At 36.4% G+C, this 23,794-nt stretch overlaps 2 protein-coding genes across 4 annotated transcripts in view; one reads left to right on the top strand and one right to left on the bottom strand.

Moving 5' to 3' along the window:
* The window catches only part of LOC120624469 (rho guanine nucleotide exchange factor 15), a 158,020-nt gene extending 155,292 nt beyond the window's left edge, over positions 1-2,728 (bottom strand). For all 3 annotated transcript variants that reach the window (XM_039891031.1, XM_039891035.1, XM_039891034.1), the window contains exon 1: positions 2,523-2,728. The gene's annotated coding sequence lies outside the window, so the exon portion shown is untranslated. The remainder of the gene's footprint in view (positions 1-2,522) is intronic.
* Positions 2,729-3,361: 633 nt separating this feature from the next.
* On the top strand, positions 3,362-19,297 carry LOC120624521 (Bardet-Biedl syndrome 1 protein homolog). Its single transcript, XM_039891118.1, has 11 exons — positions 3,362-3,617; positions 5,354-5,572; positions 5,974-6,276; positions 7,240-7,328; positions 7,838-7,991; positions 8,846-9,005; positions 9,855-9,923; positions 14,016-14,180; positions 15,499-15,632; positions 16,358-16,492; positions 19,022-19,297. Exons 1-11 carry the CDS (start codon positions 3,447-3,449, stop codon positions 19,280-19,282), a joined length of 1,860 nt encoding a protein of 619 aa, XP_039747052.1. The 5' UTR covers positions 3,362-3,446; the 3' UTR covers positions 19,283-19,297.
* Positions 19,298-23,794: the final 4,497 nt, after the last annotated feature.

The following is a 23,794-nucleotide window of genomic DNA, read 5'->3' as shown; positions in this document are numbered from 1 at the left end:
TACCCTGTAATGGGCCGGTAATGTCGTAATAAAGATGATGACGATGAACAGAAAATACCGAATTAATAATTTGGTGCAGAAACTTTAAAACTGACGCGGTGTGGCGGTGATATCAACCTACCTACATTCATTCCATTCATTCATTTCCATTCAGCCATTCCTAACAGAAAAACTCGAATTGTCTAGTCGGATTTTGAAAACTGCATATTTTTCATCACTAGTAACATAGTAGTGTAGTAAAGTGAACACATTTTGAGTATATTGTAGAAATACATAAAATCGGATAAACTATCTAGTGACGTTATAAAAGTCACACTGTATGTACCTATACAATTCACCTATACATAGGTACTTGTATATCTATTAGAACGCATACATCGCCCTTCTTACCGATTTACGAATAGCTCAAAACTGGTTTGTGACTCAAATGGGGCAAAAGTTTCTTCGGCGTACGAGACCCGAAGGCCGAGATGTAAAACAAAATAAAAGCGAACTATAATAGCAAAGCTACCTTGCCACTTGGCTTTCCACTAGTGAATCATCCCACAAGTATTTTATAATATTATTATTTAAACATCTACAATTTATAATTCTACAAAAAAAAATGAAACCGATTTCCGAACCGACAATCGTTAGTCTTTGCACCTTGGTGCTAGAGCTTTTCAGGGGATACTTCCCCTGACGAGCTACCGCAATATACCTTATTCTGCTGTCGCTTTCTGGTTGCCGCTGTAATTACAGGCACATGTGGCTTAACACCTACGCCTCGGGTTTAATACTAATAATAATAATACCATAATAATAATCTTCTATCTATCTAGGTATATAGGTATATAAAAGAGAAAGTGTGTGGGTATGTTCCGTATAGGCTCCGAAACGGCTGGACCGATTTCAATGAAACTTATAGGGAATCTCCGGATTGACCTGGCGAGTAATCCTGTAAAGTTTGGTGTCGATCGGAGCACTCCTATTTTTGAACTGACAAACTGTCAAATACAGCTTTTATTTACTATGATGATATAAAATGATTTAATATATTATCAGACTTAAATTAAAAATTTAATGATGTAAGTTTATTGTTTAAATAAAATAAAGCAAAATCTAGCCCGGCGAAGCGGGCTGGGTACGCTAGTAATAAATAATAAATAAATATACCACGACAATAAACACATCGCCATCTAGCCCCAAAGTAAGCGTAGCTTGCGTTATGGGCACTAAGATGACTGATGAATATTTTTTATGAATAATATACCTACATAAACACCCAGACACTGAAAAACATTCATGTTCATCACACAAACATTTTCCAGTTGTGGGAATCGAACCCGCCTTGGACTCAGAAAGCAGGTTCGCTGCCCACTGCGCCGGTCGGCCGTCATAAACAAAGCAACACTTCGCAGGGCATGCTAGAAACACGTCCTTCAACGTGCTAATGTAAATAGCATGAATGTTTTTCCGGTGCCTTGATGTTTATCTGAATCATCATCATCATATCAACGTATCACCGGTCACTATAGCGCACGGGTCTCCTCCCAGGCTCCCACAATGAGAAGGGTTTAAGGCCGTAGTCCGCCACGCTGGCCCAGTACGGATTGATGGACTCCACACACCTTTGAGAACATTATGGAGAACTCTCGGGCGTGTAGGTTTCCTCGATGTTTTTTTTTACCGTTGAAGCAAGCGACCTATTTAAGAAATTTTAAAACGCATAGGTATACCTAAGTAGGTATATGCGTTTTAAAATTTCTAAACTAAAGAAATTCGAACTCGGCCCCCCGAAAGTAAAGTCGGAGCTATCGCCTACCACCTACCGATTGAGCTATCACCACTTTATGTGTATATTATAAATATTTATATATATTATTCATAAACCAGTTTTATTAAAAGTTACCTATCCTAGTACTTGCTTCGCTTACTTTGGGCCTAGATGGCGATGTGTGTATTGTCGTGTATACATATTAATTTTTACTTTTATAGGCGATGGTTTCCAATTACCTTTCATCCATCTGACCATCTGCTTGGTCTGGCATATAGGTAATACTATAGAAGAAAATTCACCGCTGACGTTGGCTTCGAATATGGATAGGAGTGGATGATCAGAATATCCGATCGTGTCATAAAACTACCGGTAGGCTTGGTTTATAAATGTAAAATATTAGGTTCACTGAATGCTATTTGAATATTATTTTCTAGCTGCCAAAACGTATCATTATCAAGGCTAATGTTGACTGAGAACGTGTTGTGCAATTGCACCCGTACGTGCGTACGTGCTCGCATATTTGATTATTACATACAAGCTCCGGTAAGTATAGGCGATAATGAGAAGGAAAGAAAGAATGGAATTTTCTCATTGAAGGGCACCAGACGCACCCCCGCCGCACCGCTCCCATGAGAGTTGTCGGGTCACTGCCCAAGTGCCCACTGTGAGTGGAGTTTATATCGTATTTACTACTTCATATTTCACATAGGCAAGTAACATGTTTATTTTAACCTTCACCATTATTATCATTATAGATACTTACTGTGCAGTATTGGTCGTCATTACTGGGAAAATCCTGTGTTAGTTTAACTTTTTACGGCCACACAAAAATCACTTTTGGCTTTAGAGACTTTACTCGGCTTATGTACAATGCCTATTAAAGTATTAATTCGTCTCGCACACATAAGCTCCTTTGTTCGATTTTCAAATTCTTACACCGTTCAAAATCACAACACAAAACTACACGTCTTCGCCAAACAAACTACTGAACTGTCAAATTGACTTGACGTATCACAGAACTCAAGAGTCAATGGTTTGACGTAAGATTGACGTTACACAGTAGCTGCCATTATGTTGCAAATAGTAAAGATTTCCCATATTTCAGACAAATATTTAGATATTATATAACACTGTTTGATATTTCCTGACATATATTCGGTTTAGTTTTAGTAAAATAATTTAAAAATAAGTCTTAACTTCCAATTGCCAGAGACTCAAAAATAAAATTAATTAATTATAAATATAGCTGATACTATAAATACAACAGTTTTTGTCATAACTTATTCAGTTATTTGCAAAAAGTATTGATGATAGAAAAAATGTATCATCATCATTATAAATACAAAATCACTTCAGGACCGCCTTTTCATCTAGCCTTTAAAAGTGAAAAAAAATTAAAAGTCCACGCGATTGTTTAATTCTTGAAAAAACGCGGACATATAGACAGTCTAGCACAGTTGTTTACGATTAAAATAAAAGGGATTTTATTTTATAAAGCGGTAATATTTAAATGCCAAAGTCTAATATTTCAACTGACTTTGACGATTAGGTCACGTGAATGTAATGCGTTGTCATGTGAACGGAATGTAAACAAATAAAGAGTTCACTTAGAAGTTAGAACTTTCTTTTTGAGGTCTGAAATGAGATATTGATGATGAGTGAAATTGAGCTGTGAAAAAGAAATTTTATGAACAAAATGGGTGGCATGAGCCGATGGTTGGACGTGGTGGTCGGTACTGACGATATAGATATCAATACGTTACCTTCGAACATAGCCCTCGTAGATCTACAAAACGACAATGAATTCAAACTCGTTGTTGGCGACTTGGGGCGAGGCGAAGAAAGCCCCAGATTGAAGGTAAACAAACCTGTGTGGATGTCTTAGATCGTAATACGTGTTTATTGTCTAGACGAGAACTATAACAATTTATTATGCAATTGAGGTTCTGTGGTTGTGATATTACCCATGTATCTGTACTAATCCTTAAGAAAATTGCAATAATTTTATGTAAAGTAGCAAAATTTGGTCTTAAAAGTTAATGTTTTGGCATGCACTGAACTATTGATGATACTTGTTCTATCCCTGGTATTGTCTCCGTACTTGGTCGGCCGGAACCATCCGTTGTACGTAGTGCCACTGGTACGGCTCCCCGCTGGGTCTTTCACAGCCGAGCTCACTCCAGAAGATTAGCAGGCCGCCCAGGTTGCCAAGTGTATATATTGATGATACATAAAAACTATGTTTTACATGTTTTAAGTGCCTACTTATTATTAATTACATAAAATCCCCTGAAATACTGGCAGATCTCACTGGATCTGTAAAAATCTTTAATGCACATGAGCATATTGGTTAAAAATATGCTATGAAGTCGGCATACATCCCTAAAAGTAACAAACAAACAAAATTAGTTTACCCAACATTAAGCTTAGTCAAAATCGTGTACCTTAGAAAACTCAAACATCTACTTGATTCCCTGGGCTTGACTCCGTACTTGGTCAGCTGGAACCTTCCGTTTTACGTAGTGCCACGGGTCCCCGCTGGGTCACTCCAGCCAGCCGAGCTCACTCCAGAAGCTTAGCAGGCCGCCCAGGTTGCCAAGTGCTCCTGGCTCTAACATATCATAAAAAACTCAAACTCAAACATATAACCTAGAATACCTCAAACCATTTTAAATTTTAATTACATTTAAGATCATACGCTAAGTCTGTGTACTATTCTTCTAAATACATATTCTATTTTATTCTATACCAGCGTGCACCTCAGTAGATAATTATTATCTATCTGTTTTCTTATTCTATATGTGAAGAGGCCTAATCACTTTCCATTTTTCTACAAGAAATCAGATTGGTTAGAGAATGACAATTTTCAGTTTTAATGCTTTACTTTAACCAGGGTAAATGGTGGATCTATGATTTATAAACGTCGCTCCAATGAGAGAGGAAGAATGTGACCAGCAGTGGGACATAAATAGGCTGTGGTTGATAAAGCTTTCATGTTTCATATTAAATAATATAAAATAAATATAAATATACTACGACAAGACACACATCGCCATCTAGCCCCAAAGTAAGCGTAGCTTGTGTTATGGGTACTAAGATAGCTGATGAATATTTTTATGAATATAATACACATGAATACTTATACATATAAACACCCAGACACTGAAAAACATTCATGTTCATCATACAAACATTTTTCAAGTTGTGGGAATCGAACCCACGGCCTCACTGCCCACTGCGCCACTTGGCTGTCAAGTTAAATAAATGGTTACTATTAAATTTGTTCATTGTTTGTTGTTTAGTTTAATTAATTGTTTTAATGTTACTGTCATCGTTTTATTGTTTCACTGCAATCTCATTTGGTGCCAGGTGGTTAGTTGAAAGAAGTAAACCTGTTTGGACGATGACAGTCTCAGCAGGGTGGTAACTACTGCTATTGCCACAGCTTTTTAAAAAACAAAAAAAGAAAAGCCACAGCTAAAACCTCACAATAGACAAGACTAGAATATTTAGAAATGATCAGTCACTCACCTCATCAATAGGTTCGGGAGGTGGTCAGAAACAAATTTTTATGTAAGTTATATTTTATTCCAGATATTCAAAGGCGCAATGCAGATATCTGACATATCATTACCAGACCTGCCACTAGGCGTGGTGAGCTTATACACAAGTGAGACGTCACCTCGGAGCACTCCTCTGATAGCTGTCGCATTTAGCACCTGTGTTTACATTTATAGGAATTTCAAGTTGTTCTATAAATATTATCTGCCCACTGTTGAACTGAATGCCAGTGAGATGGAAGTGTGGAACAAGGTAACTATACTTAGATCTTATTGTAAGTTAGTAAGAGTAATAGAGTTTATTTTTGTATATGAGGCTTGTTCTTGAGGACAATTGTGCCTAATGGAATGCATAGATGTTGGATTTTAGATGGTTGGAGTGTGCCTATTTCTTTTGCCTTAAAGGTTTATTTAAAAACCTTTGAAATCAGTTCTTGTTAATTTCCAGGGGCTATAAAGTTTTCCATGATGATAACTAATTAGCCTACTATATCTGCACTACATTCTGACTAGATATTATGTTGCAGCAGTTTAGCCAATCACAACATATAATAAATACAAATAGCTATTTATTTTAATATATTAAAAATATGTCTCCATGCAACACATTTAGTAACATGACAAATTAACAAAAGGTAAAATTATGTTTTTCAGTTGACTGACCCAGCGAACCACAATGAAGAAACAATACTGGCACTTACAGAAACTCTCCACAATATGCCACCAAAGATACTAAGCATACAGTCTCGAGATTTCCTAGCTATGACTCTAGAACAGCAGTTAGAGTTTTTGGAAAATTCCACAGATCTACCGAAAAAACGGGACAGAGAGATTGCGTGTATCACAACATTGAGGATGAGCTCTGTTGATAGATACTCTGTGAGCTGTGTGGTTGTTGGTACTGAGGATGGGGAAATAATTGTGTTGGATCCGCAGACTTTCACTCAGATTTGTTTAGTAAGTACGTTCATATATTTTAGTCTCTTGAGAGTCACCCAACTGGGTCGCCCAGCAATTTAGCATTAAAACCATTGAAGCATTGATAAGGGGTACATGCTTTATATAACTGTGATACCCTTAACAGTTTAGCTTGTTACCATCTTATACTGCTTCAATACTTACAACCCGGTGAGATTGCAGACATGAGCTAATTTGTAGTGGAATTTAAAAAAAACTTATTTCTTACTATGTCATTGCTGTATAAAATATATTTTTAAGTAACAAGTTCTTTACAACATAAATTTTGAACTTTTTGACTTCTCTAATAACGCTTCACTTAAGTTAACTAAAACACATGTGAAGTTATTTCAAAAACCACAATTAATGAATTAAAACGAATGCTAAAGTTTTCAGTGAGTTTTTTGTGAAGTTTGATATTAATTGCAAGAATATCTGTGATGGCTCTTAAAATCAATAAATTCAAAATTCAAATTCAAAATTCAAAATTCATTTATTTCAAGTAGGCCTAATACAAGCACTTTTGAAACGTCAAGTCTGTCCGTGTGTAGTGACTCTACCACCGGTTCGGAAGGCAGATTCTACCGAGAAGAAGCCGGCAAGAAACTCAGCAGTTGCTCTTTTCCAACATCAAAAATTTACATTTTATATTTTAACATTCATTTTTCTATCTTGTGAGAGATGAAAGCGGAGCCGGATGCTTCCAAGCAACCTTGTCATTAAGAAACTCATCAATTGTATAATAACCTCGCTGTAATAAATGTGTTTTAACACATTCTTTAAACTTATGCATTGGTAGGTCCAAAATTACCTTAGGAATCATATTATAAAAGCGTATACTCAATCCCACAAATGACTTCTGCACCTTTCGCAGACGATATGCAGATATGTCACTAATTTATGACCAATATAACCGACCGACTTTGTAGTGGGATTTTAATATACTGTGTGTACTTACTTCAGGTTAAGTTGTGTACAGTAAAGGAGACTCCGTACCAAATGGTAGCTACTGGACTTTATAATGTAGACTACAGGATTACTGTAGCCACAAGGTGAAAAAAAAAACAAAATTGCTTAAAAGTTTTCGGCACTAGTATTGCAAAGGCATTTTACAAGTAATCTGCACTTTATGTTTTTCTTCTTGCCCAAACGTGATGTGGGGTTGGCACAACATGTCTCCTTCGAACTTGAAGACAGGCTAGTCGTTTGGGTTTTGGATAATTTAATAGTATATATAATAGTATATATTAGTATAATAATTTAATTCATACACAAACTAAACCACAAAAGGATCACCCCATTCGCTTAAGGGAAATATAAAAAAATCAAACACGCTTAAAATAATTTAAACATAAATAGCTTTTTATCACATTTGCTCGTAACGTAGACCTTATGATATCGATATAAGACTCATAATCAAATATATTAGACACGCGTGTTTTATTTACCATTACCGCACTTGTGTTTTATGCACTTGTGTCTCTTGTGTTTTATATTAATTATAAAAAAATAGTATGGATTAAGATTTTCACAATATAATCATCTGAGTGTTGTTTTGCAGGGAGAAGTGCGTTTGCCTAATAAAGAGGGAGTGGAAGGAAGGTCGACTGCTGTTCAGCACAGAAGAACACGTCGTTGCTATAGAAGTCTTGACAGCGGATAGTAGTATCATGGTTATATGCACCGACAACACCCTCGCTTCTTACAGTAAGAAGGTAAGCACTCCGCAGTAGCAAAGTAAGTTCTTTACAGTGGAATGGTAAGTTCTTTACAGCAGTAAGGTAAAATCTTTATAGTTCAAAGGTAAGTTTTTATAGTAGAAAGATTAGGTTTATGTTAGACATGTGAGAATATATTTAGTGAACAGGTAGAAGGTGTTTATCTGTAAGCGTAGTGGCGTAACGTTATTTATACAAAACAAAGCAACACAAAGGGAGTTTAAGCAAAAAAGATGTACTAGGAATTACCATAGTCACGAAGTGCGGGAGACCTGCCATATTTTTCAAATCTTGGCAGCTTACTTGATTACGAAATGGCATCCCCTTCTGCATTGCGAAGCCGTGGCTAACTTCGCCACTCAATACAACGCCAATGAAAATGTATGACATAATATTGCGATAAAGGCCTTAACCACCTAAAGAATTCTTACAGTAAGCGCAGTATGTGATGGGCCGTAACGCATTGAATTTTAAAATTCCTATGGTATATTATGCGCTGCCGTATAAAACCTACTTAAGTATTACAAGTTTTTTCTGCCATCCTGCATCATTCTATGCGCTAGCTGTTAACATTATCACCAAGTAAGGTATGTTCTTCAAAGGTAAGTTCTTGAAAGGTAAGACATATACAGTAGGAAGGTAAGTTCTGTAAAGTAAAAAGGTAAGTTCTTTAAAAAAGATAGTGTAGAATATGGTTTTATTAAATTTACTTCCTGTTTGTTACGGTACATGCGGCTTCCATGTAGAAGTTTTACCAATTCCAAATTTGAAAACTACGGGCCTACATAAGACAACATGTTCAGTATAGGGTCTTCATTGATTGATTTTGATTATGAAGTGTTTCTTTTCAGGGTAAGAGGCAATGGTTAGTGAATCTTGAGCATCGGCCAGTAGCGATGACACTAGTGCCAATCCTGCACTTGGGTGTGACGTTGGTAGCAGTCGCCCTGGCCTCCGGACATCTGCATCTGTACGACGGGAAAGCAAGACGTGACTCTATGTTCTTGAGAGGTAAGTTAAGTTTTTGTAAAACTTTACTCTAAAAGAGCAGAACCAACGTTTACTCAAACGATGATGTTACGCATATCGCACGATATGCTTAACTGGTTTTATGAACAGTACTAGTTGCAACACAATCATAATTTTTTAGAACTACCCTCGCTCATCAATAATATTTTGTATGTAGCTTTAAGAAAATACTTACCTACTCATAATTCCGAGCGAATTTTCCGGGCGATTGGGTTTCCGTTACGCCGTAATAGATGCATTATTATGTTTATTTGTAAAAAATATCTTTTTCTTAAAATAAATAATAGCACTGGTAGCAGGCACAACTAGCTGATCTGTCCTATGGAAGGAAATTCACCGCAAAGGCCTGGAGTGCCCTACCATCGTCTGTTCTCCCCGATACCTGTAATCTGGGTAACTTCAAATCAAAAGTGAATAGTCAAATTCTAGGCAAGCGCGCCCCATCTTAGGCTACATCATCACTTACCATCACATGTGATTGCAGTCAAGCACTTGTATTAAAAAAATATATATATTTGATTTTCCTCTTAGGCCTTCATTCAACCAAAGAGATTGCGATCAGATATCTAATCGTTACCAATTACAAACGTGACATTTTGATAAAAAAAAATGCATTTTCCCTTTTTTTATTTTGCTCTAAGTCCTTCCTTCATACAACCAAAGAGATTGCGACAGATATTTAATCGTTACCACTTTAACAAACGTGACATTTTGATCGTTTCTGTATTGTTGTTATAATTTTATTCCTTAGCTATTTGCAGATTGAAAAATTAGTCTTTTTGTTCAAACACTATAATAAACAAAAAAAGAAAAATCTCTATGTTATTGCAGATGTGGTCTCAGTGATGAAGTTCGGCCAACTCGGACAAGAGGAGCATGTTTTTATCATTGTCACTTCTAGTAAGTATTTAAAATTTATTTAAACAACCTATCTAGCCAACATAATACGTCAGTGGTGCAAATTAATTAAATGAAACAACTTAACTATATTTTTTCGCTTAAATTTTCTAAGATATTCCTTCATACTATACTTAATTAGCCTCAAGAGATGTTACTTACGATAATAAATAATGATTGAAAATAAATTTTTCATCAACGCCAGTAAAGCGGTACAGCGTCATTGGTCAATAAAACGATGGCGGGAAATCCCCGTTAACATTAACAATTTAAAAAAAATATATAAATAGTAGGAACTTACTAGTGATAGACCGAGTACTTGTTTATTAATTAGTCGAACTTTGCCAAATAACTCTGTTTAAATGCGAGAGTTATTCGGCTAAGCACGAGTCAGATAAAATAGCACTAGCAACCAATTTCCCTATTTAATTATGTTAGGCACGCAAATGAACAAGTGTATGTTCTATTATTCAATTTATAGAAATTCAATATCAATTGCCATAAGATTTGTTTAAAAGGTAACGACGTGTACACGATTCTTACTAAACATGCATAAACGACACCTGCGTCATTTGCGACCTGTTTACGAGACGTACTAAACTTACATAAACGACACTTACTTTCTGTATAAGAGAAGTACTAAACTTGCACAAAAGACAATTGCGACCTGTATATGAGACGTAGAAAGCTCTATACGAGACAAAGTAAACTAGCACAAAATATACTTGCGACCTGTATGCGAGTCTTACTCAACATGCATAAAAGACACTTGCGACCTGTTTACGAGACGTACTAAACTAACATAAACGACACTTGATTCGTGTATACGAGACGTACTAAACTTGCATAAAAGACACTTCTTCCTGTATATGAGACGTACTTAACTTACCTAAACGCCTCTGGCTTCCTATATACAAGACGTACTAAACTTGCATAAACTACACCTGCTTCTTGTATATGAGACGTACTAAACTTACATAAACGACACTTACTTTCTGTATAAGAGACGTACTAAACTTGCATAAAAGACACTTCTTCCTGTATATGAGACGTACTAAACTTACCTAAACGCCTCTGGTTTCCTGTATACAAGACGTACTAAACTTGCATAAACTACACCTGCTTCTTGTATAAGAGACGTACTAAACTTACATAAACCACACTTACTTTCTGTATAAGAGACGTACTAAACTTGCATAAAAGACACTCCTTCCTGTATATGAGACGTACTAAACTTACATAAACCACACTTACTTTCTGTATAAGAGACGTACTAAACTTGCATAAAAGACACTTCTTCCTGTATATGAGACGTACTAAACTTGCATAAACTACACCTGCTTCTTGTATATGAGACGTACTAAACTTACATAAACGACACTTACTTTCTGTATAAGAGACGTACTAAACTTGCATAAAAGACACTTCTTCCTGTATATGAGACGTACTAAACATACCTAAACGCCTCTGGTTTCCTGTATACAAGACGTACTAAACTTGCATAAACTACACCTGCTTCTTGTATAAGAGACGTACTAAACTTACATAAACCACACTTACTTTCTGTATAAGAGACGTACTAAACTTGCATAAAAGACACTCCTTCCTGTATATGAGACGTACTAAACTTACATAAACCACACTTACTTTCTGTATAAGAGACGTACTAAACTTGCATAAAAGACACTTCTTCCTGTATATGAGACGTACTAAACTTACCTTAACGCCTCTGGCTTCCTGTATACAAGACGTACAAAACTTGCATAAACTAAACCTGCTTCTTGTATATGAGACGTACTAAACTTACATAAACCACACTTACTTTCTGTATAAAAAACGTACTAAACTTGCATAAAAGATACTTATTCCTGTATATGAGACGTACAAAACTTACCTAAACGCCTCTGGCTTCCTGTATACAAGACGTACTAAACTTGCATAAACTACACCTGCTTCTTGTATATGAGACGTACTAAACTTACATAAACCACACTTACTTTCTGTATAAGAGACGTACTAAACTTACATTAACCACACTTACTTTCTGTATAAAAAACGTACTAAACTTGCATAAAAGACACTTATTCCTATATATGAGACGTACAAAACTTACCTAAACGCCTCTGGCTTCCTGTATACAAGACGTACTAAACTTGCATAAACTACACCTGCTTCTTGTATATGAGACGTACTAAACTTACATAAACCACACTTACTTTCTGTATAAGAGACGTACTAAACTTACATAAAAGACACTTCTTCCTGTATATGAGACGTACTAAACTTACATAAACCACACTTACTTTCTGTATAAGAGACGTACTAAACTTGCATAAAAGACACTTATTCCTGTATATGAGACGTACAAAACTTACCTAAACGCCTCTGGCTTCCTGTATACAAGACGTACTAAACTTGCATAAACTACACCTGCTTCTTGTATATGAGACGTACTAAACTTACATAAACCACACTTACTTTCTGTATAAGAGACGTACTAAACTTGCATAAAAGACACTTCTTCCTGTATATGAGACGTACTAAACTTACCTAAACGCCTCTGGCTTCCTGTATACAAGACGTACTAAACTTGCATAAACTACACCTGCTTCTTGTATAGGAGACGTACTAAACTTACATAAACCACACTTACTTTCTGTATAAGAGACGTACTAAACTTGCATAAAATACACTTATTCCTGTATATGAGACGTACTAAACTTACCTAAACGCATCTGCCTTCCTGTATACAAGACGTACTAAACTTGCATAAACTACACCTGCTTTTTGTATATGAGACGTACTAAACTTACATAAACCACACTTACTTTCTGTATAAGAGACGTACTAAACTTGCATAAAAGACACTTCTTCCTATATATGAGACGTACTAAACTTACCTAAACGCCTCTGGCTACCTGTATACAAGACGTACTCAACTTGCATAAACTACACCTGCTTCTTGTATATGAGACGTACTAAACTTACATAAACCACACTTACTTTCTGTATAAGAGACGTACTAAACTTGCATAAAAGACACTTATTCCTGTATATGAGACGTACTAAACTTACCTAAACGCCTCTGGCTTCCTGTATACAAGACGTACTAAACTTGCATAAACTACACCTGCTTCTTGTATATGAGACGTACTAAACTTACATAAACCACACTTACTTCCTGTATAAGAGACGTACTAAACTTGCACAAAAGACACTTCTTCCTGTATATGAGACGTACTAAACTTACCTAAACGCCTCTGGCTTCCTATATACAAGACGTACTAAACTTGCATAAACTACACCTGCTTCTTGTATAAGAGACGTACTAAACTTGCACAAAAGACACTTACGACCTGTATATGAGACGCGACCTGTTTACGAGACGTACTAAACTTACATAAACTACACTTGCTCTCTTAATACGAGACGTCCTAAACTTGCATAAAAGACACTTGATTCGTGTATACGAGACGTACTAAACTTACCTAAACGCCTCTGGCTTCCTGTATACAAGACGTACTAAACTTGCATAAACTACACCTGCTTGCTATAAACGAGACGTACTAAACTTGCATAAGCATAACTGGCTTCCTGTATACGCTACGTACTATATTTGCATAAACGACACTTGAAGCGGGAGCAGAGTGACAGCTCGCTTGAAGCCCGTGCATGTATAAACCTGTTTCGCTTCTCGAAGGATGTAAAATATTAACCTAGTAACTAGGCCGAGTACTCTGTTTGGCGACAATGAAACCGAGGAAAATTAGGTACTCGGTTTCTCGGCTTAATAGTACAGGTCTATATACTCTAAAGCCTAAAATTAATAAAATAATAATAATTAAACATGAAACAAATATTAAAATAAATATAAAACAAAATGTTAGTAACGAAAACCACTATCCTATGTTAGTCAACTTATACCCTAAACTATACCGGCCCAACAAACCAGGCTCTTGATGTGGCCCTCCTTTAGCCCGTGTGTGCACCATTCCAGCACCTCCAGATTATTACCTGGATCGACAGCTTTACGTGCTTTTTACGGCACGAAGAAAAACAACGCTATATGCCTAGCTGCTCCATTACTAATTACAGATGGCAACCTGTTGCTGAAAATCTTAAAGAGGACGGCTGACTTTAACCCTCACGCCGCCGGCATCGAGCTCACCGGCGCCCCGGTCGCGCAGAAGCCATGGCTCATACCGAAGAAGTCGAAACTGTTCCTGGAACAGTCTGTGAGGGAGCGAGAGACCGCCGTAGGTTGGTATTGACTTAACTTATATTTATCACACGACAAGGCTGCTTGGAAGCAGGCCACTCCGCTCTCATCTCTTACAAAAAAGAAAAATTCTAAAGATTGTTAAACTTTAAAATGATGTTGGAAAAGAGCAATCTGCTGAGTTTCTTGCCGGCTCTTCTCAGTGGAATCTGCCTTCCGAACCGGTGGTAGAGTTACTACAAAAAGACGTGACGTTTCATAAGTGCTTATTAATTAGGCCTACTTGAATTTTGAATTTTGAATCATATACTAGCTTCTGGCCGCGACTACGACTCCGTGGATTTCAGAAATAGGTCTAACGCTTCGCTCGTTAACAATTTGTGTCCTTTTCCATAGTATAGGTGACATGCATACCAAATTTCAAATCTGTCTGCCCGCGGCTTAGTTCGTAATTTTTTCCCTCGGGATCTACTTAAGGAATCGGGATAAAAGATACCCTATGTTCTTTTCCATGTCAAAGGCTACATGCATGCGAAATTTCATCCATTTTCCATCCAAAAATCTGCCGTTTTTGCGTGATTGAGTAACAAACGTCCAAACATCCACACTTTTACAATTAAAATATTAGTAGGATTAATTAGACCATCATTATCATCTCATCATCATTACCGGTCCACTACGGGCCACTAGTTGTACCCAACTATAAAAAAATGGCATTTCAAGGTCATCAGCTGTAATATGTGCTAGGTGCGGTAAAGTTGCTTGAAGCATAATGTGAATTGACTATACTTTCAAACATACGTGAGATCTAAAATTTGAAACACCCACCCCGTTCTTAACAAAGTGTGTAATTAAAACCGAAATAAAACTTCGCAAGCTTTATATGTTATATAGTTTTGAGTAAACCATTGCCATAGTTTTTACTTAAAAATTAAAAATTTTTGATGTTGGAAAAGAGCAACTGCTGAGTTTCTTGCCGGCTTCTTCTCGGTAGAATCTGCCTTCCGAACCGGTGGTAGAGTCACTACACACGGACAGACTTGACGTTTCAAAAGTGCTTGTATTAGGCCTACTTGAAATAATTTTTTTTTTTTTTTTTAAAGAAATCAGGTACAGCCCTAACATCACGTGCAAAATTTAAATCAAGTGACGCGTCGCATAGAGGTACTATGCGTGTCTCGGTCTTTTATTTTCAATAGGGTTGTCATAAGTGTAAAATATGTTTATTTTTGCATTTTATTTGTGCATTTTTAATTTAATATTTTTACAGGGTGATTCCATATCAAATATACTTATGCATTCTTCAATATTATTTCGTAATTCGGTTACACGTGGCGTACGCATGGTTATTATTTCTAGCGATGCACGAGAGTTTTCAACACGAGCTGAACCGACTGAGGCTGTTGGCAGCCAAAACGCTTCTGGAAGCGCACACCAAGTCTGACAACTTCATAGGCGCGGGCGTTATGGAGCCTATCAGATTATCAGCTGAGGTTTGTATTGTTTATAAATAAATAAACTACAACACAAACTCCACTCCAAAGTAAGCGTAGCTTGTGTCATGGGCACAAAGTGACTGATGAATATTTCAATGTTTAATACCTATACATAAATGCTTATAATATACAGATAAAAACGATACTAATGTTAGCTACTTTTGTTTCTACAGATTTGATACAATTTTAGAACACATAAGCTGCTACAGCTGACTTGACGTTGACGTATCAAAAGTGCTTAAATTCAAATTCAAAAATGTTTTATTCATGTAGACCTTATTACAGGCACTTATGAAGCGTTCATACATTTAACATGTTGGTGATAACTGCATTCGTTAACTTAAAACTAAAGCTAGGAGGGTTCCAAACGCGCCCTGGTCTAAGAAGAGCCCACAACAAACTTGCCAGGTTTTTTTTTGTTATCACCATCTCACAGTCCAGTTAATGTTGAGCTATGAAGTAAGAGCAATGCATACCCAAGCTTTTTTATCATACATGTAATCCTTAATATTATAATAGGATTTTTCTACAAGCTTACGTTTTATATGAACTTTGAACTTATTGAGAGACATCTCAAGGATTTCATCTGGTAATTTGTTATAAAGAGATATACAATTACCTTTTACCCTTAGCTTATATTAGACCTTGAAATAAATGAATTTTGAATGAAACATTTTATTCATTTATTAGTTAGTTTTTAATAATTTTGTGCCTACATCCAGGTCGAAGGGTTGGGCCCGGTGTTCCGCGTGACTCTACAAGTGGAAAACACTTCCGCGGATAAAGCGGTCGTCGGTCTTTCCGTGCTATTCAATGTGCACTCGACGAATTACAAAGTCTACAATCCTTATATTAAGGTAAATATATACTACCCTCGCAGCAGAATAATCCCTACTAATATTAAAAATGTTAATGTAAGTTTGTTTGTTACGCTTTCACGCAAAAACTTCTTAACCGATCCTCATGAAACTTTGTACACATATTCTTGGAAGTGTTAGAAGTAATATAGGATACTTTTTATCCCGACATTAAGCTCGGTTCCTTTGGGAGAGGAAAAGAAAGTGTTTGACGATTTTACACCATAACTCCGACAAATTATAACCGATTAAAATAATTATTTTTGTACTATAGAGGTTATAGTATGTGTTTAATTTTGCCAAAACTTTGTGCAGATCTGATGAATGTAGTTTGAGTTTGAGTACAGAACTCCTCAGCGGACAGCAGCAAACCCTTCATTTAAGGCTTAGCGATACTGAATACTTGAATGAAAGTTTAATGCTACATCAAAAAACAAAATCAAACGCAGACGAAGTCGCGGGCAACAGCTAGTGTAATATAAATTAAAATTTAAAAAACCCTGTGTTTCAATATCGTCATCATCATCACCTCAACCAATTGACGTCCACAGCTGGACATAGGTCTTTTGTACGGAGTTCCACAATACACGGCGATTCGCCTGATGTCATCTGTCCACCTCGTTGGGGGCTGACGTACGCTACGTTTACCGGTGCGGGGTCGCCATTCCAGCACCTTAAGACCCCAACGTCCATCGGTTCTCCGAGCTATGTGCCCCGCCCTTTGCCACTTCAGCTTCGCGACTCGCTGAGCTATGTCGGTAACTCTAGTTCTTCAACGCATCTCCGTATGTATCTCTACGTGATCAAATCTTCTGATTTGATCACGTAGAGATACTCCTAACATAGCTCTCTGCATCGCCCGCTGAGTGGCAAAAAAGTGTGGAAAAAAAATATTTTTTTCTTTTTTTATTGTTTCAATATAGTGTACATTATTCCACAAGTCAAGCCCTTTCATATTGCGGGAGTTGTGAAAAAATATGCCATTTTCCGGTGGCGGCCATATGAGACCGATTTACATCAAACATAGCCAGACACTCCCGCAAATACCTTAAAAAAAACCATATAACAGAAATACGATGCCACAGACCGACATAAAAACAAGCAAACTCTTGTAATTTTAAACTATTTCCCAATATTTTAAAAGACAGACTTCGAACTGGTTTGTTATGAACTAGTTTGCGCGTATTTTTGCAAATTAAGTTTTCTATTGTTGCTGTTTACTGTATACTAGCTTTTGCGCTGTTCTTTGTCCTCGTTTATTACGGTTTTTTTACAAATTCCGTGGGAACCGCTTCTTTTCCTAGAACAAAAAATAGCCTATGTTACTCCCCGTTCTTTCAACTTTCGCTCCGTACCCTCAATGTGATAGCCGAGAAGACGGATTTATTTTGTTGCACTCTGAGTGGACTCAGAAATATAGCGATTTGGATTTTATCATATACACTATAGTTATATATATTATTAAAATTTACATAACATGCTGCATTGTCGTATTAGGATAACTTTTTCCTGTAATGACAAAAATGTAAGATGGGAATAAATAAATAATAAATAAATAAAACTATCTCTGATACAAAATTAGAGTAATTTGGTTGCTAATTTAGGAAGTAAAAAATAAATATACTACGACAATAAACACATCGCCATCTAGCCCCAAATTAAGCGTAGTCTGTGTTATGGGTATTAAGATGCCTGAAGCTTTTTTTTATTAATTATATACATAAATACTTAGAATATACATATAAACACCCAGACACTAAAAACATTCATGCTCATCACGCAAACATTTTCCAATAATGGGAATCGACCCACGGCCTTGGGCTCAGAAAGCAGAGTCGCTGCAAACTGTGACTCAGTTTGCCGTCAAAGTAGCTTTTCTATCATTTAATTATTAACTGTCTAAGTCGGGTGTTATAAAGACAACTTCAATTTTGTTTCCCCATTTGAAGCCCGAATATGACATAACAGTGCCTCTGGAACTAATTAAAATTCAAACTCGCATTACAGCTTCACAACATGTAGCGCCAAAATGGCGGAGGAAAAAAACAAAATTACACGCCTAATTGTATATATCGTGTAAACTAGTTTTTTTTTTATAATTTTTCCTGTATTTTTGTGGTGTACAATAAAAGTGTATTCATTCATTCATTCAATGACAGCTACATATCGAGTGGTTAATACCAGACGTCAGTGTAAACTACCCACTTTCTGGTTTCTTGCCCGTTTCTTCTCGGTAGAATCAGCCTTCCGAACCGGTGGTAGGGTCACAACAAACAGACAGATATGATATTAGAATTGCATTTTTAATTTTTTTAAATAGCCCTTTGGTATTTATGTATATCTACCAACACTATCCCGTTCTCTTGTAAGTCCTATCTACAAAGGTTGCCTGTAAGAGATTGCTTGCAGCGATAAGGCCGCCTTTGCATGTCTACATTGTGTTACTGTTGTAAGGAGTATACATTTATTGCACGTATAACAAACATGTTATACGTGCAATAAATTGTTTCTTCTTTTTCTTGTTTTCAGGTACCCCTCCTCGGACCGGGCAACCAAATAAAGTTCCCTACAAAGATAGAAGAGATATTCAGCGAGAATATAAACCCGGATGTATTTTTCCGTAACGTCACTGGCCAAGCTGGGGAAGGGTCCTTGATCAAAGTACTTCTGCTCAAGGAGGGGAGGCCAAACCCGGTGCTGGCGGCAACCGTGACCATGCCGCCCACGGACCCTCTGATGATACCCTACGATAAGATACAGTCCTCGGGTTTTGGACAGAGTGATAAATAAATAAGCAAAACCTCGTTTCTGTGTTTTTATTTTCAATTTTATTTATTTTTTTATATACTACCACAATACAGACATCGTAATCTAGCCCCAAAGTAAGCGTAACTTGTTATGGGTACTAAGATGCCTGATGAATATTTTTATGAATAATATACATAAACACACATACTATGCATATAGACTACGACAATACACACATCGCCAACTAGCCCCAAACTAAGCGTAGCTTGTTTTATGGGTTCTAGTATGACTGATGATTTTTTTTTATGAATAATATACGTAAGTACTTATAAAATACATAAAAACACCCAGACACTGAACACCATTATGTTCATCACACAAACATTCTCCAGCTGTGGGAATCGAATCCACGGCTTTGGACTCATTAAGCAGTGTCGCTGCCCACTGCGCCAATCAGCCGTCTAAATTTTTTTATGTATTTACGTAAGCATTAAAAGTATGTATGGGTCGTTTTGAATAAAAAAAATATCTGTCTTTCAATTTACTATCGGCGCAGCACGGCTAGCATGGACAATTATGTCCCCGGGGAAAGGATATAAATGTATCTTCTCCCACAGCTTTATCAACTCTCAGAGCACTGGCTTAGTAGTGGAAATAATATCCAAATAATAAAATAAATATGTGTAATAATAAACGGGGGTAAACTTCTCCTATTCCATATTCCTGCGATTTAGCAGGTGGACACGTTAATTATATCCCTTAGGGGATGATATAATCGGCGGATATAATTTTTGTGCCTGTGCTAGGGATGGCAGTGAAAAATTTGCCGGAATGCACTCCAGGCATGCAATAGTCATACAGAATGAAGATGTTCTTACTTCCTAGATTACATAGGAGCTACAAAGTGACTCTTCCTTCCAGTTTAGGCAGATCACGGATGTAGTAGCAAAAAGCAGATAATATATAAATACAGAGGATTATTGTGATTGAGTTATCGTAAAGGATTATTCTTATCGGTTTATCGGCTCGTGAGTTCTGACTTTGGTGAAGAGCATTTCTATTTTCTAACTTCGGTACATTCAATTCGATGTATTTGACTTTAATTTCGTACGCTATAATCTGTTTTTAATTTTTCCAGTCTTCTGAAACTTCCAAGTCGGTTGCTTTGTTTATATATTTAGGTTGATAAGGACATAAAATAAAGCAGATATAAAAGTAGTAGGAGATAGCATCATGTTGAGATCGTCATGTTTTTAATCTTACAATTCTTCTGAAATTTCAGAGTCGAGTTTTATTGCTTTGTTTATTGTATACTTATTTATCATGTTAAGAACATTAAACAAATCAGACATTTAAAGTAGTAGGATACAAAAGGCGGCCTTATAGCTAATCGCGGTTGTTTAATTAAAAGATCGATTACCTCGTGGGTTTTTTAAGTATTATAATCATCATAAAAATGTTCAATCCTGGCCTAGTGATAGCTGTATATTGCCAAAACCCACTTCAAAATGCGACCAATAGCAATAAAAAACCCCTTTTGGTTCTTAACCGTAAAACATCTTAGTATCTACTAAACAAGAACTCACCCAGAAGGTAACTTCTCGGTAGGTTCCTAGATATTTTATCATTATTAGCTTTTCTAATGATAGACACTGATGGACATTTCTATAACCAACGGCATGGACTTGTGTTCCTTGTGTTGATTTTTTTGCTTCTAAAGTTTCCTACCAACGCTGCGTGACAAGGGTCAGATGAAGAAGATCAAAATGAACCGGTCTAATTGGTCTATCCACTTTTTTATCATCATTAGCTTTTAAAACGATAGACACTCTCGGTAGGTTCCGAGATATTGAATCACCATTAGCTTTTCAAATGATAGACACTGATGGACATTTCTATAACCCACGGCATGGATTTGCGTTGCTGGTGTCCAAAGGAATCGTCCTTTGCTTCTAGTTTTTCCTACCAACGCTGCGCATCAAGGGTCGAACAAAAAAAAAAGAAGAAGAACAAAAGGACTGGTCTTATCGGTCTGTCAACTTAAACTCTGACTCTCGTAGTCTGACAAAGCGTTCAAACTTTTAACACCCCTTATTTAGCTACGGTGGTAAAAAATGCATTCTGTTAAACGTGTGCCAAAATTGAGGATTGCAGAGTGATAACAGGCCCCCATACGATATCCTAATCACATAATCCAACTCATCCATCAATATAATCAATTCTGTGACAGATATTTTATTTTAGGTCCCGTTTTAATCCCGGATTCAGTTGTCGGTGAGTTAAAGGTTCATGCCAAAATTGTTAGGGAGAAAATAGATCAAATAGTTTTTTGTACATTCTTCGCCAAGTCGAGCGCGATGCAAACACTGCAGTACCATCCTTTACTAGAACTATTTCGCCGCATCTTTAGGCCCCTATCTGAGAACATCTGGATAAGACCAGAACGGAAAAATTTTCGTCATCCAGTAAGCTATAATCACATACTTAAAATCCAAAATTTCAAGGTCATTTAGTTCCGAAGTTAAGCGAAAGCATAGTTTCGCATTTATGATTTATTATATATGAAAATTAGAACTAGTACTTCCCATAAACTCAGAGAGCTGAAATTAGGTACAGAGTTAGGGTTTAATCAGAATTGGCAGGCGGCGCAAGAGCTTTTTTGTGGCATAGCTTGTCTGCGGAGGTTTAACGTATCAATAAGTCCGTTATGTTTATTTCTGCCTCTATTCTTGTGTTATATGCTTAACTTTATAATAAAACACTAGTAACCATTTCTAGCTTGGTTTAATCAATGACCATAGAATGTTACACAATACAGACCCATAATAATAATAGTCATTCATAACATAGATATATTATGACATCTCCCTTTTTATATAGCAAATTATACAATTCAAGTTTGTTTATTTATGTTAATATTGTTTTAATTATTTTAACAAGCTATGAACTTACATTAAAATATTATTAATTTTTGTCTGTTACATAATCCATGAGATGTGAAGGAGGTCTAACATCTCTATTAGACCTTCTTAACAGAACTGGTTGAGTAGTTACTTCTTTAGATGATGGATGAGTGATGGCCACGGGCTGCTCTGTAGGCACAGCAACTTGAGACCGTGCTGACTGTGTACAGATTTTATCACTAGTTCTATCCTGAGATCCATCTGCTTTAACAAACCATGTATTTCTGGTTTTAACATTTCCCATTTCATCTTGTAGTGTTATTGATCGGGGATTTTCATTTATTTTTATAACAGTGGCTGGTTTCCATATATTACTATGCTCATTTTCTTTAAATACTACCTTTTGTCCTTCCTTAAATATATCAGTTCTGGGTCTTGTATGTTGGTCATAATATGTTTTGTTTTTAATGCAGTATCTCTTAGTATATTTTTTATTTCTGGATGTAATCGAGGTCTTAATAATGTATTTTTAATAGGAAGTTTTGTGCGACATAATCTATTATACAATAATTGAGCTGGTGATATGTTCATACCAAGTACAGGGGTATTTCTATATTCCAATAAAAATTGCTCAATATCTGTCTTAGTTTCATTTGATTTTTTTAAAAAAACTTTTGCAAATTGCTACAGCTCGTTCAGCAGCACCATTACTTTGATGGTAATGAGGACTTGAAAAAATTGGTTCAAATTTCCATTCTTTACTAAATTCTATAAAAGCTAGTGAATTAAATGGCATATTGTCTGAATATCAGGTCTGAAGGTCGTGGTTGCCGGTGTAAGTACAGGCACATGTGGCTTAGCACCTACGCCTAGGTTGATGGACACTGGCGGCATTAGGTAGGTAATGTGTCTAGTATACTGCGAGTGCTCTGTTATAGGCGACAATTTTCCACATTTACCACACAATTATTACCGAACCGTTTATATGTATTTTATAAGTACTTAAGTATATTATTAATAAAAAATAAATTTAAACAGTCATTTTAGTACCCATAACACAAGCTACGCTTATTTCGGGGCTTGATGGCGATGTGTGCATTGTCGTAGTATATATAAAGTACTACCTATTCGAACTTCGAATAGGTAGGTAGGTAGGTAGCAGCTTCGAATTTCGAAGCTGAGCTCTTACCAGCACCTAATCTGATCTTTAGAACCTAATGAAGGAACAACTATAGAAACGCATAAGTGCGTTTTGATAAAAATGAGAGCGAATTCGTGGATATCAGTTAGTGGCTTTCTGCAAATAGGTGTGCCAGGGGTGTGACCGGTGAAATATTCCACACGATAAGTTGACTCGATAAACACACTCGAGATGACCTATTTTTGTCGACGTCGACTGAAATGTAGATATGTTCAATATTTATGGCTACTCATTTTATACCATAAATAGGAATAATAAAAATTTACTTGATAATAAGTGACGATGCAGTTTAATATACTTGTATGAGGTGCCATCGGTGAAATGATATTCAAAAATTCGTCAAACATTTGTGTTGTGACCCACTTGAATAGATATTCGTCTTGAGAAGACTTAGGTATTTATAATTGGACTTTTGCAAATCCATCATCATATCATCACAATATTAGCCCA

The sequence above is a fragment of the Pararge aegeria genome, chromosome 6 (genome assembly GCF_905163445.1).
Source record: "Pararge aegeria chromosome 6, ilParAegt1.1, whole genome shotgun sequence".
Taxonomy (NCBI): domain Eukaryota; kingdom Metazoa; phylum Arthropoda; class Insecta; order Lepidoptera; family Nymphalidae; genus Pararge; species Pararge aegeria.
Note: the sequence above shows the minus strand (reverse complement) of the source record. Positions and strands in the feature narration are given on the sequence as shown.

Coding starts and splice junctions, on each gene's coding strand:
- LOC120624521 (XM_039891118.1), top strand. CDS start 3,447: ATGAACAAAATGGGTGGCATGAGCCGATGGTTGGACGTGGTGGTCGGT. Junction 15,633..16,357: donor CTATCAGATTATCAGCTGAG/GTTTGTATTGTT, acceptor GCCTACATCCAG/GTCGAAGGGTTGGGCCCGGT. Junction 16,493..19,021: donor TCTACAATCCTTATATTAAG/GTAAATATATAC, acceptor TCTTGTTTTCAG/GTACCCCTCCTCGGACCGGG.